Here is a 20,033-nt window from a genome sequence, read left to right as displayed (position 1 = left end):
ATGGACAAGATCAACTCAGAGACAGTGGACCTCAGAAGCTTCAGCTGGGAATTCACTTATAACAACTCAACTTGCAGCACCAAGGAGTCTCTTGCTATTCTCACCAATCAGGTCCAGAGACAACAGATTTCTGCCCTGTTTGGACCAGGATGTCCAAAGCAGCAGAGGTAGAGTATAGCCTTCTAAAAACTTTGGCTGGTTTTCATCGGAAGGGATGGTTTTAAAGGTGATGGGACAGACTTGAATAATCTCTTGGCAAGGATGACATTATTATAAATAATAACTATGTATAAATAATAACTATATAACCACTCCATTTCTTTGAGATGTAATTAGACCATGTAATTAGAACAGGTAATATTCTCTTGAAAGAAAGCCTTTCAAATCAATAATTGTTAGTTCACTCACTAACTTGTAGATAGATGTTCACTAACAAACTCGTCGATTGTTTGGACATGGTGCTGTTGTGTGTAGACTCGTACTATTCACTCGAATGTTGTCAGCCACACAGCTCAGGAAAATTAAGTAGAAAATGAATGTTTTGTTTCAAGCAGAAAAACGTCATTTGTTTGTGTAGGTTTCCCTTTGGTGTGTGTGATAAATTATTCAGTGATGTTGAGAGTAAATGGGAAAGAGTGAAGTATGACAGATTGCAATAAACTGGGGCAAGCAAAGAAGACAATCAAATGACTTGTATCTGTTTAGTTAATGGGATTAGCTTTGTGGAAGTCCTTGGTATCTTGTCCTCTGAGAGGTGTGGATGCAAGGCAGGAGTAGGAAAGAGCATCATAGCCCTCACTCTCAAAAATACTGCATAACTGGGCGCCTGGGTGGCTCAGTTGGTTAGGCGACTGCCTTCGGCTCAGGTCATGATCCTGGAGTCCCGGGATCGAGTCCCGCATCGGGCTCCCTGCTCGGCGGGGAGTCTGCTTCTCCCTCTGACCCTCCCCCCTCTCATGCTCTCTCTATCTCATTCTCTCGCTCAAATAAATAAATAAAATCTTTAAAAAAAAAATACTGCATAACTGTCATGAGTGGCTGCTAGCAAATGAAGTTCACACTTGACCTTGGATCTTGGTCTCTTCTGGAATTTTTCTTCTGACACGTTTCTAGCTGTCCAGAGCCTACTCATTCTTCAAAGTCAAGTTCAAATGCCATGGAGTCTTTCTTCACTCCTCCACTCTCACCCCTCATATCCCTAATTCCCCGATCAGAAGTAATTTTTTACTTTTCTTAACTCCTGTAGGTCTATAGCCTATAAATATTGAAGGGTATATTCAACTCTGAAACTATTTTTATATATCTTAGCTCCTGTAATAAGTGATCATAAGCTCCTTTAAGAGCAGGGTCTCCAAAGTTGGTTGTAAATAGTAAGCTCCTAATGAAAAGTATTGAGAAGTGAGTAAGGAAGAAATCAGTCAATAAATGCTTGCTGTGGTTATTCTTGTCCTTTGAGGTTTTGCATCCTCAAGATGGATCCAAAACATTACCATCAATATTCCAAAAGAGAGGGTTCAGTATGACCCATAGACTTACCAAATTCTAAGTTTACATAGATACCTTATGATAGGGTTTGAGTGTAGTGTAAACTGAATTATGGAAAGACATCCCTTTGGTTCCTTTCAAGATTATTGGCTTGCTGGCCTCAGAGTGGAATATCCCTGTGTTTGGCTTCACTGGACAAACTGCAAAACCGGAGGACAACTTCTTACATGACACCCATGTGACACTCGTGTCACCCAGGCACAAAATTGGTGATGTGCTCCAGAGAAGTCTCCAGTACCTGGGCTGGAAACACACTGGGGTGTTTGGAGGTCACTCTGGGACTTCCTCCTGGATGGAGTGGATGAATTGTGGAAGGTTGTAGAGAAGGGACTCAAAACCCATTTCACTCTCACTGTCAGTGTGAAATACACCAACAATGACCCAGCCTTCCTTCAAGAGAACCTTAGAAGCATGTCATTGGCTGCCAGAAGTAAGTAGGAAAGAGTCTTCTGTTGCTTATGTTTAGAGAGCCAAATGAGAAAAGCAGATTGTTTGAAAAAAAAAAAACCAAAGAACTCTTCATTTTTCTATGGATGGAAGCAGAAAGAAACGGGGTGCAAAATTAATGATACATAAAAGCATCACCAACAACAAAGTCATTTTTTTTAAAATCTAAAGTGAAATCTCTGATGCTATAGTGTTATGATGTACAGAGTAGGTTCTGGAAGCATCTTCCAGGTGGGCTGGGTCCTTCATTTGGGTTATTGTTTAGAGCACAGGCACTGGAGATAAACAGCCGTGGGTTTGAAACCAGCCTCTGACACTTTCTAGCAGCGTGCTCTTGAGCAAGTCCATTAACCTCTCTGTGCCTCAGATACCTTCCCTGTAAAACGGAGACAGTCTTCCTATCTACCTCATAGAATGGTGAGGATTAACTAAAGTCATGCCTGTTGTGTGCTGAACTTAGTAACTGGTCAGCATAAGATAGCAATTATTCTTATTGTGGTACTTAAGAGGCTCTCCTTTCTAGCATGATGTAGTAACTGACTCTTTTCTGTTCTTCAAATAAATTAAGCCCTTTATGGCCTTCATGGCCTTGGGACTTGAGGACTTGCTGATCCCTTGGCCTGGAGTGCCACCTGCCACCCCACCCACCCCACCCCACCCAGCACTCTTTCTGTGGGTAGCTTCCTCTTATCCTTCCAGATTCAGCGCAGAGCCCACCTTGTCTGAGGGGCCTTTTCTGACTGTCTGATATGGAGCAGTAGCCCCCACCCCCCCACACACACGTTAATATCAGAGCCTCCTTTCCCCCTCCCAAACCAGAACCTTACATGCTCTCTTTAACTCTTCACTTGTATGCTGTGTGACTGTCAGCTTCCTGAGGGCACGGGTCTTCTCTCGTGCCAACTGCTATATCCTCTGCAACACACAATTGGGACCCAAACAAGCAGACTCTCATTTACTGCATTTAAAAAGTAAGTCACTGCTTCAGTTGGGTGTCCTCAAAATGCATGCTGATGTGTTTGGAGGGAAGAAAAGCGGGATGGCCTGTTCCTCCTCCTCGCCCCCCATCCAAACTCAGAAGGTCTGAATGCTCCTGATTCTGGGTCATCTTCGAACTCCTCCTAACTGCTATGTGGCTGATGAGTCACAAGCCAGATCCTTTGCTCTGGGTGAATTAAATGAAGAAACTAGAGCAAGAAGCGGCCACCGATTTTGTTGGCTTGTACTTCAGGAGAGACCCGCAGTGAGGATTTTTGGGCTGCAGGGCGAAAGCCCCCAGCCTGTGGACTGCGGACACGGTTCATGAAGTGTCCACACTGGGGACGGTTTAGGCATTCCTGTTTCCTCAAGCTTGCTCAAGGAGAGAGAAAGTTCAGGGCTCATTTGCTCATTTGGGGTGACTTCAGGCCACACTTTTTAAAAAAGTGTGTGCGTGTGTGTGCACGTGAGCACATGCCAGTGACTGACTTTGTCTTCTCTTCTTAGTTATCATCCGAATCTGCAGCTCGGCGGATGCAAAAATTATTCTGCTGACTGCAGAGAACCTGGGACTCAGCACAGGAGAATTTGTCTTCATTCTTGTGCAGTGGTTGGAGGTGGGTGCTGATAAGCCCTCAGTGACCCCCTCAGTAAGAAGTAACAAGTCAGGGTGCCTGGGTGGCTCCGTCAGTTGAGTGTCCGACTCTTGGTTTCGGCTCAGGGCATGATCTCAGGGTCATGGGATCGAGCCCCACATTGGGCTCTGTGCTCAGCAGGGAGCAGAGATTCTCTCTCTCCTCCTCCCTCTGCCCCTCCCCCACTCGCATTCTCTGTTGCTCACTCTCTCTCTGTCTCTCAAATAAATAAATAAAATCTTAAAAAAAAAAAAAAAGAATTAACAAATAGGGAACACTTGCTATGTGCCAGATGCATTAGCTCACCGAATACTCACTACTACCTTATAAGCCAGACTATGGGACTAGGAGAGTTGCTCCCAGATCACGTGATCTAATTGGGAAACTGAGGCCCAGAAGAGTTATGTACTTGCCCGAGGAGACAAGGTCATTAGATGGTGGAGCCAGAAATCATACTAAGGCCTGCCTCTCTCTAGGGGCTCAGGTTCTTACTGTTGGGTTAACGCTGAGGTGTACCCTTATGTCCTCATTTTATGATCGGGACACTGAAATGGAGCTCAAAGAGTTCTTCTGCATTGTGAGTTAGAGGTCCTGTTGGAGCCCCAGCAAAGGCCTGGCAAGACCAATATACTGGTCCCATAAGGCAATTCTTAGGTGGTTTGGTTCATGTGGTAATGATCGGGATGGCTAGAACGTACCGCATACCTCCTCTCAGTTCCTACACGTACACATATTACTTGTCCTGTTGCACTCAGTATTCTGAGAGCCCCGTGAGGCAGATATTCCAGCCTCGATTTACACCATCGTGGAACTCATTTCCAACAACCTTGGAAGGTAGACGTTATTAGCATTTCAGACAAAGAACCAACCAGAGGCTCAGATAACTAAGGTACCTTACCCAAGAGCTCAGAGCTCCCCAGTGGCATAGCTAGTCCTCTACACTGGGTCTTTTGGACACTGGGACTGAGCCCTTCACCCCAATAACTCTGCCTTATGGAGTGCTGACTGGTACCAGGCCCCATCGTGAGCACTTGATATACTGAAACCCATTTCAGCTCACACCACCTGATGGGGAGGTACTTTTTATTGCCCTCATTTTATCGATGAGGAGACTGAGTCCCTGAGGGCAGAAATAACTTGCCCGAGGCCATGGGACTAGGAGGAGGGAGAGCTAGTGTTCAAACCCAAGTAGGCTGGCCTCAGGGTCTGTCCATTTAACCAGCACATCCCACTCGCAGGCTCCTAAAAAATGCCGCGTACATTTAGCTATGGACACGCTGTATAATTTTTATAGCAGATTGATCTTTCTAAAGTGAACTTGGTTTTGTTTTATTTTATTTTTTTAAAGATTTATTTATTTATTTGAGAGAGAGAGCACAAGTGAGGGGAGGGGCAGCAGGAGAGAATCTTCAAGCAGATTCCCTACTGAGCAGAGAGCCTAAGGCAGGGCTCTATCCCACGACCCATGAGATCATGACCTGAGACGAAACCAAGAGCTGGACCCTTACTGGACTGAGCCACCCGGGTGCCCCATAAAGTGAGCTTGTTTTATATAATCATGAGCTGAAACAGAGCAAAAGGGAGTAAAGAAAAATGTATAATAATATTCTGGAGTTCTTTTATCTTTTTATCAAGAAGTATTTTGGATTGCCCAAAGTGTCTCAGATTTCTCTGGGCAGCCAGCCGGAATTCTAAACATATGCCAGACTTCCCAGAACGTCCTCCTGCCTCCCTTTGTTATTGCTGGCCACCTTTTCTCTTCGCTTCTATCTCCTCTGCCTGCTGCAGCCAGATGAGGAGAGACTGGGACAGGTCTTAGTACTGGCAGGGAAGCCTTCAACCCCCTCGTCACTTTCTCCCCAAGGCTTGACAATCACCTTCCAACTGGCTTGCAGTGGCAGAAAGCTTATAGAATTAAAAATATACCATACAACGTCCGTGCAATTGAATTCACGCTACTTTAAAAAAAGGAATAGCATAAATTCATTCTATAAAATATCCCCAATATAGGCTTCCTATATGGGGAAAAATATCAAGGCACAGAACAGCAGTATAGTGTTAGTGTGATATTATTTATGTAAAATGCATACACATGCACATACACAGTCCTCTGTACAGGCCTAGAACGGTTGGATACGTCTCGGAACAGACAGGAGGGAGCCGTAGGGAAATCAGGAAAGGCCTGCTGTACTTCATGCATAGATACATACAGTAAGTGGGCATTAATTTCATAATAGTAATAATATAGATAATAACGATCCTAACAAACCACTGAAGCCACAAGCAGAAAATTGAGAATCAACAGTCCTCAATTTTTCAAGCTTTTTGCCACCCATTGGTAGAAGGTAAGCTTTCTGCATCTTAGGCTGCTTGACACCCCAGGTAAGCTTTTATTCTTTATTAGTCTTATTTGGCTTCCATCCCACTGCTTCGTGCTGGCTTGAAAATGTGGACCTCACGTGGCAGGCCTTCCAGAGTCATTGTGTTTCTGAGGATTACGAGCAAGAGATTAAAATTTGACATTGTCTTTAAGCAGTTCTGTTGAACAGGGGTATGTCCTACGAATGGCGACATTTATTTCTTTGTGCTTTAGGAGAGCTTTTGGAAGGAGGTATTGACAAATCAGAAGGTGACACACTTCCCCACGGTCTACGAGTCAGTGTTTCTCATAGCCCTGGACTCCTATGGAGAAGGCCCTGGAGATGCAGGCTTCTGGAAGCAAGTCTACCAAAGGCTGAGGAGGCCTGCCCTTCTTCAGCACCACTTCCACGGAGGAGCAGGTCTGGCGTGGGGCCTTCCTGCGCAGACCCCTGCCCCCTCCTTGGAGGATATTTGTGTTTGGCTCTGATAGTCTCCCTCTTATTTCCCCTCTGCTTGCCCCACACCCCTAACACACAAACACACACACACACGCACACCACTTTCTCATCTTCCAGAGCCCACAATAAATAGTAGTCTGATGCCGTCTTGTGAAATCTGCACCCCACGATCACAGAGGAGGACAGAGGTTGCTGGGTGAAATATCAGTGGCCTTTGGAGTTAGAGAACTGGGCTCCCATCCCAGTTCTTTTATTTCCTAACTGTGGGCCTTGAGGGGGAATTTCTTAACCTCCCTACACATCTGTCCCTTTACCTGAAAAATGAGACTCCTGAGAACATCTGTCTCTGGGCTGTGGTTTCGAGTACCTAATAAACCAGTGCATGGAAGTGACAGAAGAGATCCCAGTGAACTCAGGCCACATTAATTCCCTTTCCTGGCAGGATGCCAGGACCAGGGGGGATCAGAGATGTGGAGGTAGGACAGGTCAAGGCAAGCAGATGCTCGAGCACAGGGAGAAGACAGTCAGGAGAGAGATCAGCAGCCAGTGGTGATCCCTGACTGTGTGGGATGATGGGGCAAAGTGTCTGATTCCCCCAGAGAATTTTTTTTTAAGATTTTATTTATTTATTTATTTATTTATTTATTTATTTATTTATTTATTTGACAGAGAGGGAACACAAGCAGGGAGAGTGGGAGAGGGAGAAGCAGGCTCCCTGCTGAGCAAGGAGCCCGATGTGGGACTGGATCCCAGGACCCTGGGATCATCACCTGAGCTGAAGGCAGATGCTTAACAGACTGAGCCACCCAGGTATCCCTCCCACGGAGAGTTTTTTATAGAGACACCATTGCCAGAGCTGGAGCTACTCCCAGGGTGGGGCTGATCTGACCTGGAATGTGATGATGGATCACTGATGACAAGGGTTCTATTAGGAACAAGGTGGCCCATTGTGGATCCTAACAAGTAAGATGATCAACTGATAAATATCTGGGGAGTCATCTACTAAGTGTTAGCTCTGTACCAGGTTCTACGGGGAGAACAGTGCCTAGCCCTTAGTAGGCACTTGTATTTTTGTTGACTAAGTGAATAGAACATGTAGTGAAGACCTACTATGTGCTTTGGGAGTGGGGAATGGTAGTATGCCTATTGTACCTCATTTAACTATCATACTCACCATGACAGTGGCTTTCTCCTCATTGTGTAAATAAGTGAGGTGAGACTCAGGTTCAGAGAGGTTATGGAACTCACCCCATGTCTCACAGCAAATACAGCAGCTGGGCCAACCTGGCTCCGAAATCTGCCCTCTTTCAATTAAACCATCCTCCCTCCCACCCAGGGCATAAAGAGTTGCTCCCAGATCACGTGATCTAGTTGGGAAACTGAGGCCCAGAAGAGTTATGTACTTGCCCGAGGGGACAAGGTCATTAGATGGTGGAGCCAGAAATCATACTAAGGCCTGCCTCTCTCTAGGGGCTCAGGTTCTTACTGTTGGGTTAACGGTGAGGTGTAGTGCTCATTAAATGCTAGCTATTTGTGTTTTCTTTGGCTTATCGCTCACTTAATAAATTAGAGCCTAAACTTTGTCCTGAGACTTAAAGAGGATAACCAAGGCCTGCTCCTTGGGGTTTTCACAGACTCAGTTCGTGTGTACTCCATCAACTCCTTTTCCAAGTGGAAATATTAACCAGCTGCCCTCCCTCCTTTTCTTGATGACCCTGAAGCATTTGCTTAAAAAAAAAAGGGAGGTGGGGGGGAGGAGTGTGTCTTCCTGCTCTTGTTTTATCCCCTCTGCCAGATCAATTTATTTCCTCTTTCCTGCCCTTTAAAAATTCCTAATGCTAGAATTAGCGGAGGGTGTGAGGGCCAGCAAGGCCCTTTAAGAGAGCCCAAGGCATGTCCCCTTGGGGTTCTGGGGTGCCAGGGCTTTCCAGGACTCAAGGCTGGAGACCCCTCACTCCTTCCAAACTGGCTTCTGTTCTCTTCTGTGCTGGAGGACTGGCCCTTAACAGAGTTAGGATACAAGTCTCAGCTTCTTGTATTCATCTCTGCCACACAGTGGCCAGGACCACAGCCACAGAACTAGTTGGTGCTGAAGGTCTTTACACCAATTGAAAAGATGACCTTGGCCAAGGAGGTCGAATTAGGAAATGGAGATCCCATCCCCTCTTTGCACAATGAACACAATTCCCACTGAAAGCAGCAATGTTGGTCATCGCATTTGCTCCAGCCCCTCTGTGCAGACCTTAGCAGGGAGCTGTGCTCAAGCCCCACGTTCAGGATGTCAGCACGCATATGCATAGGAAAGCAGCATGGGCTGCTGGGAAGAATACGGACCTTGGGGCCCAGTAGGCCTGCCTCTCTTCCTGGCTCTGAAAACTCAGGGGAGTCTGCCTCCCCGCTCTGCTTGTTAAGGAGTGGATGATGGTGCCTCCCTTGCAGGGTCCACTGGGACTAGATGTGTGAAATCACTAGGACTTGCAGTGCTGGGCACAGAGCAGGTGCTTAATAAATGGTCATTTTGTGTCCTGTCCCCAACGGGAACAAATCAACAATAAGTCCTATGTCGGACCACGTGTCCTTAGTCGCAGGTGTGTCCTTTGTGCGTGGTTGAGCGAATCCTAAGCAAGGACAATGAACACACCTGGGCCAGGACAGGCACCATGTCAATGCCAAAACCAGGAGGGAAGGGACTCACTAGGAACAAAGTTTGCGAACTCGTGCCTGGGGCCTGGCATGTCATCTGCCTCATTTCGTCACATCTGATTGTTGTAGAGAAGCATAAATCTTGGGTTTTATGTGAAATTAGTTAAAAACTGCTTAGCTTCTTTTTTTTAATGTTGGGTGTGCTCCCCAGCATAGGCCTAACGACGTACATCTCCCTGCCCACAGTGGCCTTTGGGCCACGAGAGGACTACCTCTGAACCATCTTCTTTTTCTCACACTCCTCCTTACCCCTTTCTCAGATTCCCTGAAATGGCAAAAACCTCACGGCTGGCTCCTGGTGGCTGTGAGGCGGGCGTTCTGCTGGTGGGAGCTGGTGGGCTGGCATTTCAAGCTACACGCACCTTTCCCTCCTCCTCATCGTGGGCATCTTCTCTCTTCCCAGGAATCACCGGCCCCGTGTTTGTAGACTCCCAGGAAGAAAGGCACATGAATTACTCAGTCTATGCCCTACAGAAATCCAGAAACAGGACGCTCTTTCTTCCTTTTCTTCAATATGACAGCTATCAGAAAGTAATCAGGTCCTGGGCAGGACATTTCTCCACATGTAGATGGTGCTACAGGAAGGGACCTGGGAGGGGAGGGTCCTGCTGGGAGGCCAGTTTGGGATTCAGCTCCTGGAACCCACCACACAGGTTGTCTGTAGCTCTCTGAACTCATATGAAGATCGACTTCGGGCCTTTAAAATAATTTTGCCCTTGGTGGTGGTCGTGGCTCAGCCACTTCAGATTCCAGTTTAGAACACAGCACCCCCCACCGCCCCAAGTGCACCTCCACCGGGACCTGGGCCTCCTCTGACACCACAACCAGGCAGGTCTCACTGGCCTATGATCTCAGGGAGAGGCCCTGGCCTAGGGGTCACAGCGCCCCCTCGCAGGGTTGAATCCCCAGCCAGCTGAATCCACTCACCCGGGCGGCCTGATTCCCAAATCCAGAGCTTGGTGGACGCCAGGACCTGGCTGTTGTTCTGGGTTCCCGAGCCCAGGAATCCCTAGAAAAATCCGTTTTTTTCTTTCAGCTCTAAATCAATGAGAAAACTGAAAGGAAACCTAAACCTTAATTGAATTTCTACTTGTCCCCACTGTCACCACCACCCCTAATCCAGATTTGATTTGACACTTTTTTCCTCCCTACTCTCATGGAATTTTAAAGTGCCAAGGTAAGTTGGCCCAGGAAATGCAATAACGATGGCAAAACAGATCCTCAGTGTTGTAGGAAGAGGCATTCTCCGCGTGGGGGGAGATGTTTTTGTCTGTGAAAGGGCAAGGTGCTCTGTAACAAGATTTGTCTATATCCAACATGGGAGCAAATCCCAGCAGCCCCAGAGAGTCGGCAGATTGTTTTTAAATCAAAAGTGACAGGGTTTAAATCAAACGTTTAAGTCAGCTCTTTTACCCAACAGAAAGATATTGCCCTTCCATGAATTAGATCATCTGCAGGTGAATTTGGAGAGTCTAGGTGAGGTGCGGAAATCGGATGGGTCACCAAATGTTTCAGTAAATAGTAGAGTAGAATAATAGTAGAGTAGAATAAATCAAGTGAGCCCTGACTTTCAATTGTCTTTTTTTTTTTCAAAGACCCATGAGGAATTTCTCCATGATTTGTTGGCCCCATGGCTCGCTTCCTGAAGACAGACCCAGCTGTGGATTTTACAATGAGCTCTGTGACCCCGCACCCGCTTCTACGGGTCAGGGAGGGTGCTCGGAGAAGGTGGCAGGTAGGGATTCTCCACGGGAGGGGGTCTCAGCAGCAGTGGTGCTTTTTGTGTGGGGATGTGTCCTGTGCACTGTAGGATGCTTAGCAGTGTCCCAGGCCCCCACCAACTACAAGCCAGCAGCACCCTCTAGTTGCAGTCACCCCCGAAATCTCCAACATCGCCTGCCTCCCCTGCAGAGAACCTCAGCTCCAGGGAAACCTGGCTCCTGGGATGTGAGTCTCAGGGGCTTCATTTCTAAGGAGTTAGAGAGAGTCTGAACAAGGGAGTGTTGCATGGTGGTTAGGAGCCCAGCCCTGGAGCTGGATGGATCATAACTGAGAACAACTCTAAGGAGAGCACATAGGAAATGTTCAGTCACCACCATTCTCTACAATGGACGTTTCTATACAAAGGGGGAGGTGAGTGTAGTTGCCATGGGAACCGGAGGGGGGGTTTAGAAAAGAATCCTTGGAAGAGACAAGTCTGAGTGGACCCAGTATATCCTAGCTTGGGCCCCTGCCTTTGAGGCATCTGCTTGGCAGGCCCAGCCAGGACCCGGATGTGCTCACTTCGGTTCTTCAGCAGGCTGTAGCAATGACATGTCTCTGCCCTCCAGGTGTGACTGCTGTGATCCTCACAACGACCCTCCTGATTACTGTCCTGGGAGCTGTGATCATAGGTCTGATTTTAAGGATGCAGAGTGGAAAATTGCAAAAGCAGAATAAAGACATATGGTGGCAAATCAATTATGATGACATCACCATTCTGGCCCAGAACAAGGTGAAGCCACACCTGTGGCCCAGATAGCCATTTCCTGCTCACTGCTGGTGATTTGCAGAAGGGGCCTCATCTAGGAGTTTCTGAAAGCTGAGGCCGACTTATTTATAAAGTGGGTGCTTAACAGAGTCTTAAGACCCACATTCTGCTTCTGGGCCTCCCATTTCTTCCTTGGTGAATATCTTTGGGGGACATCATTTCTGGGCATCAGTTTTTCAATACTTTAAAATGATCAGATGGTCCCGAAGGTTCCCTTCAGCTCTATTACCCTGTGGACATAAGAACCCATACGTCCTGTTCAAACATTAATGTTGTCTCCTGGGCAGCATTTAGTTATTTTCAAAACCACATTAACTCCTTTGATCTACTGATGACAAAAACAGTTAAGATTCTTTTGCTCAATACACACACGTTAGACATCGACTGCAGGCCAAACATAGTGCAAGGCATGACGACATACCGCAAGTGATGTCTCCTGACGGAGGCAAGCACTCTGAGAGACGTCCGTCTACATGGTAAGACAGAAGCCCTGCAAATGGGAGTAAATGTCTCAGCATCGTGAAGGCTTCAGAAAGGAGGTGACATTTGGGTAGAGTGGTTTGTCAGTGGGGAGCAGGAGAGAAGGAACACAGGATGTGCTAAGATGTGGGGCACTCAAGACTGGGAGGCTTGGCACACATTTAATAAGCATAATGTTATTTGATAAGTATATAACATTTGCATAATTTCAAAAAATACTACTATGACCATCTTTTATGACTTAGCATATTTTCGCTTGGAATTCTGAAGTGTCTTTTCTTTCTTTCCTTTTTTCTTTTTCTCTGTTTTTGTTATTAATATTAAACAGTGCACTCTTTGCAAGCGTATACTAATTATTCTGGAACATTTATTGCCCTACTGGAAATGTTAGTGAGAAATGTTTTTTAGAGTAGAAAGATAGACTTGGGTTTCTGTAGTTTAAGAAGAGCTCTTTGTTCCTGGGGGGAGGGAGAGAGAGAGGGGCTCAATTTTACCTTTATCTCAATTTATTAAAAACCTACAAGTGCAGGGGCGCCTGGGTGGCTCAGTTGGTTAAGCGACTGCCTTCGGCTCGGGTCATGATCCTGGAGTCCCGGGATCGAGTCCTGCATTGGGCTCCCTGCTCGGCGGGGAGTCTGCTTCTCCCTCTGACCCTCCCCCCTCTCATGTGCTCTCTCTCTTTCTCTCTCTCTCAAATAAATAAATAAAATCTTTAAAAAAAAAAAAGCTCTAAAAAAAAAAAACCTACAAGTGCAATGAATTTTATTTTAAAGATCAGTCAGTTTAGAATTTCAGATAGTACTTGCTCAGGAGTACATGCTACTCAAGATATTAAGAGAATAACAAGAATCTATGTACTTGAACAGATGTATGAATCTTAAATGGTTCAAAGCAAAAGAAAAGTGTTCTAGAATGTTGTTGCTTGTCAAAAAAAAAGCACCAAGGCAGACCAAAGTATACACGTTTGTTCTAACAGACATTTAGGTTGACTTTAAAGATGAGGAATACATTATTGTCAAAATCAAACATTTCTCTCATGTTATGTATATGTCATTCCTGTTATATAGGCTTTATTTTCAAAATTGTCATTTGTGGTAGTTGTTTCTTTTTATTGGTATCCTTATATATACTATTCATTCAATGAGTGAGTTAGGACTTTCAAAAAAAAGGTGACTTGGAGGTACCAACGTCAAGGAGGTCCAACATGTGAAGACCAGATTGGGATTCATTAGCAGGTCATTTTCAAATGTCCCTGGGGATTCTGGGGCTCACTGGTCTGGCCAGGGGTGAACAATAGATTGAGGGTGGAGGTGTGACGGAGAAGAATCCTGAGCCTCCTTCTTCCCTCTTCAGCCAAAGCAACTCTGCTTTGTCCTACCTGGTTTCTGCATTAGGTTTCCAGGTAAGACTCTCCCTGAAAAACAGGGTTCCTCCGTGTTAAACACATTCTCTAGGTGTTGGGGAGGCACTGGGGGTATGAAATAGAGCGGTCATGCGGTCAGATTCTCATTTAGAAAGAGGACTCTGGCATCAGGTAACACATCTAGGTAAGTGCCAGAGTCAGAACTTGAATTTGGGCAGTCTGACCCCAGAGTCTGAGCCAGGACACTGTCTGTGGTGGTCTGGACCCAAGAGGGCCATGTCGCAGGGAAGCACTCACACTTTGGGTCAGAGGATCAGGATTTGAATCCTGACTCTCCCATGTATTAACTGTGTGACCTTGGCACTCATTTTCCTCACCCGTAAATGGTACAGTCTCTTCGGTACTTGGTCATGCTACTGAGAACAATGGAATTGCTTCCTGTCTTACAGCCATCTCGGAGAGGCACACCTGTGCCGAGAGGGGACAAGAGTCATTCTTCTGGTGTGATGGTTTCTGGGGACGCCAGTTCCTTTGTCAAGAGCCAGCAGGGGCAAGAGCTCTTTTATGCCCCAGTAGGGCTTTACCAGGTACTCCTGAGGGCGAAGTGGCTGCCTACAGGTCCTAGTGTGTGTCTCTGTCCCATTCTCTGCATGTCCTTTCTGTCTGGCAGGGTATTGTGAATAGAGGGACACTCCAGGTAAAAGCCAGGGTAGTTCTGTGACTCCAGACTTGTGCTTCTCAAACTTGAACTTCTAAAGGAGCCATAACGGTCTGGGGTGTGGGAGAGAGGCTGAGAAAGGCAGGCAAGGATTATGCTTCAAGCTTCAGCAACTGCCAGTCCTTCTAGCACAGCGACAACATTACCCACAACTGATTCCTCAGTGCAGAATAGCAAGGATGCAGAAGTCCATGCTCCAGGACGACAGTGTCCAATAAGGTAGCCATTCACCACATGAGGCTAAATAAATTTAAATTAATTAAAATTATATAAAATTTAAAATTAGTTCCCCAGCATCCTAATGTTTCATAGTCTTCACTCCTTTAGAAGTTCAAGTCCCCTGGGTGAAAAATATGTGAAGAAAGAAAACCCCTATATTTATTCTTTGAAATGGAAGTCCTGGAGAGTAGGGGCAAAAGCTCCAAACAAGGGGAGACTTGTTCTTTGCCCTAAACTGGATTTAGCAAAGATTGGAGCCAAAGCTTTCTTTATGCAACTGAACTTATGTTTCTAAATATTTACTTGGGTTTTCCAACTACAAAAAACCATCTTGGATATCATCACTCATCAAATGCTAAGGACCTTTATGAATACAAAACTATTTTTTTTTGAAAGATTTTATTTCTTTATTTAACAGAAAGAGAGAGAGAGCACAAGCAGGGGGAGTAGCAGAGGGAGAAGGAGAATCAGGGTCTCTACTGAGCAGGGACCCCAATGTGGGGCTCAATCCCAGGACCCTGGGATCATGACCTGAACCGAAGGCAGATGCTTAACCGAATGAGCCACCAAGGTGCCCCAAAAAACTGTATACTATGGTCAAGTAGCAATTTAGAGATGGCAGCCAACAATCCACAGCGTATCTGTATTGGTTAAGCCTCCTGAAATGTTTGTCCTCCTTTCCCTCAGACACCATCACTGGGGTCCCCACCTCTGTTGCGCATATCATGGCGTCCAAACTCTTTAACACAGGCTTAAGGCTCTCTACCCAACCTACTTTCAGAAAAATTGTTTCTCCTGGCTTAAATCCTGTACTCATCCAATGGGTCTTGCTGCTTATACCATACGTGTTTTGCCCTCAGACAATCCATGCCTGCCGCCCCTGCCCCACTCCATCTGGTACCTTCCTGTCCTTCGGGGTTCAACTTAAGCATTTCCTCTTCCAAGGACCCTCTCCTCCATCCCGCAGGGGTCCCTGTATCCATGGAACCCCCATCACAGTCCTGAGTCTTTTGCAATTAACCCCATACTAAAAGTGGCAGATCTTGGTTGACATTTAAATCATGTTGAGGCTTACCTTCTCTTGTGTCCAGATTCTCTCTCTTCTTCTACGCCAATTTTTCCAGCTTGTCCTATGATTTGTGGTGAGTGATGGACTCTCTAAATGCAAACTCAATAGTAATGACAGACAAGAAGATATGCTACTGACTGAAAGCTTGATATGTGCCCAGGTTTGAATTAACAGTGTTACATATTTTAACTGACTGAACCCTCGTAAGAACCTTCGAAGATGGGTTTTATTTTATTTTATTTTTTTTAAAGATTTTATTTTTATTTATTCATTTGAGAGAGAATGAGATAGAGAGAGCATGAGAGGGGGGAGGGTCAGAGGGAGAAGCAGACTCCCTGCCGAGCAGGGAGCCCGATGCGGGACTCGATCCAGGGACTCCAGGATCATGACCTGAGCCGAAGGCAGTCGCTTAACCAACTGAGCCACCCAGGCGCCCAAAGATGGGTTTTATTTTTAATCTCCATGGTACAGATCAGGAAATGGAAGCCTGGAGAAGCGAAATCCCTTGTTCAAGATTATGTAAGCAGTAAGTAGTAGAAATGGGCTTGAACCAGGTATCAGATTCCAGACTTACACTTGAGACCTCGGCTCACTATTCCTCTGAATGAAAATGAGATATTACTGTGTAATAGAAACAGAGCATCCTTAAAGGCAGATGTTCAGATTCTGGCTGTACTACCTACAGATGTGTGACCTTAGACAAGTCACTTAACCTCAGGGACCTCATCTGAAAACAGGCTAGACATACCCACCTCGCAGGACTGTGTTGTCTGGTAAATGAGATCTCATGTGTTGAGCAACTAGCTGAACGCCTCCATGAAGGTGCTGCCCTCGGGCTGATGTGGGCCGTGAGGAGCTTGATGGTCCCTTTCGTAGGTGGCTTTCTTGCTGGTTTTCCTGCTTCCCTTAGTCTTTTCTGAGTGGAGCTTTTTCTGGATCATCCTAGATTAAGAATATTCCACTTTGTCTCTGGTTCCAGGGAAACCATGTGGCCATCTGCTATGTTGGTGACCAAGCTAAAGCCTGGGTCCGGAAACCATCTGTGCTGCAGGAAATCCGGCTGGTGAGGCCCCTGCCCTCGGAAAAGAGAAAGTAATGATGTTCTCTGGCTCTCTGCTGCCAGCTCCTGGTTCTCATCTGGAAATGCCCCAGGCCACAGGACCAATGGTGGGAAGCTGCTTCCCTTACCTTGGCCCACTACCCCCGTCCCCTGACAGCCCAGACATTAGGCTTCAGATCCTTTAGCCTGACCCAGGCACCTGAAATCTGGGGCCCCTTCCAGCCTTGCTCTTTCTCCTTAATTTTTTGGGTCTTAATTCTATCTCTCCATCCTCTGTGTCTCCATCCTCTCTGCTGCTCACCTCCCTCGAACCTGGTCCTTGGATAGAGTCAGATTCATGGAGTCTGATTTCTTGCCCAAGATCTGTGACCTGGCATGCCCCCCTCTCCCCGCCACTGGCACTGACAGCCAAGAACATCTGGAAGAAGGGCCAGGTCTATGGTTTTGGTTAGACTTTGATCATTCCTCTGGTTTATTTGCTAGAGGCAGGCTGTCTGGATATACCTCCCAGCTCTGCCACTAAGAAATTGTATGATCTTCAACACATTGTTTTACTGTTTAAGCATCAGTTTCCTCATCTGTAAAATGGGAGCAGTCATAGTTCTTTTCTCACCTTTTCTCTGTGTGAGAATTAGCTGCATGTATGTCAAGTACATAGCAGAGCTCCTGCCACAGGAGACATACTGTAATCATCAGCTACTATTATTATTTTCAGGTGTATGAATTAAGGCATGAAAACATTGTCCCCTTCTTTGGTATTTGCACAGAACCACCCAACATCTGCATTGTCACCCAGTATTGCAAGAAAGGGAGTCTTAAGGCAAACAAACTAGTACATCTTACCTCGGGTTCGAGTAGCAGCTAATAAAGAACCTTATCGATGTTTTGCCCTTCATCCAAGAACAGTTCCTCTCGGGTCTAATCGAAAGACCTGAATTATCTTGTTGGGCCACCTGCAGGGGATATGATTAGCAGTGGAATTGCCAACAGTCCGGTTTCCTCTGCTCTGGGTGGAAATTGTCTGAGCCTGTTAGCATCTCTTAAGACATTATAATCACTTCCAAATTATGTTTCTGGACTCATCCTACCCATGGTATGTGACCATCAGCTTTATGTTAGGAACAAGGAAGTATTTAAAAGACTCCAGACCAGGTGACTTTGTCAACGTTGAATCAGGTTATGATATCTCCTGGGAAATTTCCAGGACTGGCTGTCAAGTACTCTGCCTCGGGGTGCAGTGGTTCTGGTCAAAATCATCCAATGTGTTAGAATCAGATCCATTCAACATGTGAAGCTCCCTGTGCTTCTGCTAGAGTCACGGGTAGTAATTCAAATAACTGTTTTTTCAGAATGTTTTGAGAAACTCAGATAAGGCGATGGATTGGATATTCAAACTGTCATTTGCATATGACATAGTCAATGTAATTATCATGTAAAACTCATTTAAAGAACAAATACCAGTGTTTTTGAGTTGTTCTGGGTCTTGGGTTAAACTGAACTGTAATCTTTCCTGAAAATTCTCTCTTCCTCAGATCTCCTCAAACAAAATGATTCCACTTCTAAAATTCACTGCTTCAATCAGATTTTCCATTCTTTTCTCCCTCCCTGATTCCAAGTAAATAGTGAGAAGTATTTTACACTAGAGTTGAAAGGGATGCTGGGCTTATCCAATCGGGAAGGAGTAGGATATTTACAGTTCAGGCTGCAACTTTTTACCCCAAAGAAAAGCTAATTATTAGACCATGAAGCAAGCTGGGGAGGAGGATTCCTAACACCCCTTCCTTCTGCCTAGTTTTTGATTCCTCTCCCCAGAAAACGGCCACAAAGCTGTTGAGCTGAGAGGTGGGCTGGGGATGCAGACCTAGGAAGGTGTATAAGCAGGCAGAGTCTTTACTTTGGGCAAAGAGGGCTGTGGTGTCTGCAAAAAAAGATTAATAATAACAGTAGTAGTAGTAGTAGCTAAAATATATTTAGTGCTTATTTTTGCCTACTTTCTATCACTTTGTGTATATTAACTTATTTAATTCTCACAACAAAATATAAGGTAGAGCTATCATTCTATCCACTTGACAGATGGAAGGTGAGTAGTGGAGCCATGTCAGTGTGGACCAGAATCCTGAGGCTGTCCTCCTCGCCCTCGGCTACAATACAGCCGCTCTTTGTAAGCTCTCTGTGCCTGCTTTCGCCATCAGAGGGGACCACTCCAATGACATGGGTCTTAGTGAGGAAGTCCCTCAGTCTGACACACGGGCAGCAGGGCAGGGCTGGTCATCATCTGTCAGTCAACAGCCCATTCATCAACCAAGAGACTCTTCCAGGCAAAACCTGGCCTGGGTGTTGGGAGGGACACAGGGTGAGACATACAGTAGAGGGCTGGTGGCTCTTGGAGTGACTTTGTTAAGTCACTTCCCCTCACTGTAGGGGAAGCTTCCATGTGGGTTTAAGAGAAGAGGCTGGTCTGATTGATATCAAAGAACTTTCTTTTTTTCTCTAGGATCTAATTGCTCTTTACTTTTGAGAAGTTGTCTTACTTGTGAAACTTCGGTATCTTAGGCTTTAGTGGGAAACCAGCATATTGTCATTACCAAGAAAGGCAGACAACGGAAGCCTCCCATAACAGGTCCTCACAGACGACCCTGGGCCACCACTGTTTGTTAGTATTTCAGTAAGACTTCATTGAACATCTCTTAAGGGTTTGCCTTACTCTGGGCACTTTCATAGGAGGACAAGGACTTGTTTTTAATCTCTGAATGGATTAAAATCTAGCTATAGAAAAAAAAAAAGTCAGGAAATGGACATGTAAAATTAAGTGGTGGAATGGTTAAAATTAGGAGGATCTGATGTGGCATCCTCTCCTACCCTGGGCTCCTCCTTCCTTCCCTTCACCCCCTTTCCTTTCCCTCCCCACCAAGCCCAGGGTAGTACTCTAGACTCTGGGGATCTGTCTCCTGCCGCTGACATCACATATATTGCCTCTGAAGAGAAACTAGTAAGTTTTCCCCAGGTAAGGTATGGATAACAAATAGATTTAGCTTTTTCAGTTGGCATTTGGTTTTCAAGAGGTATTAACCCAAAAGTTTCTCTGAAGAAACACTGGGGTGGGTGAGAATGGCACTCTGAAAGGAAAGTCTCCCTGGTGGTCTTCAGTCACTCTGGGTCACTGAGTCTATCCACTGCTCCATGCCAGGGAAAGTGAAGACAGCTTGACACCTTGCTTTAGAAGGATTGCAGTCTTCTGAAATGGAGTGTGTACATAATGGGACAGTATAAGGAAGTCAGAGTGAGTTAGGTCAAGGCACATTTAGGCCCTTTAAGGTCAATTTCTCTGCCAGCATTCCTTCAAAGGGGACTAATATTAACAAAAATTCACTATAGCTTCTCAGAGCTTCCCCACTGGTGACTTTGACATGAACTCAACGTTGGCCATACTCTGTGGGTCAGATTGCGTTTCTGGCCATCCCATATCA

At 45.8% G+C, this 20,033-nt stretch overlaps 1 protein-coding gene across 1 annotated transcript in view; it reads left to right on the top strand.

Annotated features, from left to right (window-relative positions):
* The window catches only part of LOC123847114 (guanylate cyclase 2G-like), a 42,498-nt gene continuing 22,465 nt past the window's right edge, over window positions 1-20,033 (top strand). Inside the window, 12 exon segments of the mRNA XM_064595543.1 lie at window positions 1-167; window positions 1,457-1,517; window positions 1,628-1,835; window positions 1,838-1,975; window positions 3,478-3,587; window positions 6,199-6,351; window positions 6,353-6,392; window positions 11,458-11,621; window positions 13,950-14,087; window positions 16,486-16,569; window positions 17,282-17,386; window positions 17,916-17,987. Coding sequence (XP_064451613.1) covers window positions 1-167; window positions 1,457-1,517; window positions 1,628-1,835; window positions 1,838-1,975; window positions 3,478-3,587; window positions 6,199-6,351; window positions 6,353-6,392; window positions 11,458-11,621; window positions 13,950-14,087; window positions 16,486-16,569; window positions 17,282-17,386; window positions 17,916-17,987 — 1,440 coding nt within the window.

The sequence above is a fragment of the Mirounga angustirostris genome, unplaced genomic scaffold (assembly GCF_029215605.1).
Source record: "Mirounga angustirostris isolate CCGP_5_RB_7025 unplaced genomic scaffold, mMirAng1.0.hap1 SCAF_6, whole genome shotgun sequence".
NCBI lineage: Eukaryota > Metazoa > Chordata > Mammalia > Carnivora > Phocidae > Mirounga > Mirounga angustirostris.
The sequence above is the reverse complement of the archived record's forward strand: the minus strand, read 5'-3'. Positions and strand labels throughout refer to the sequence as shown.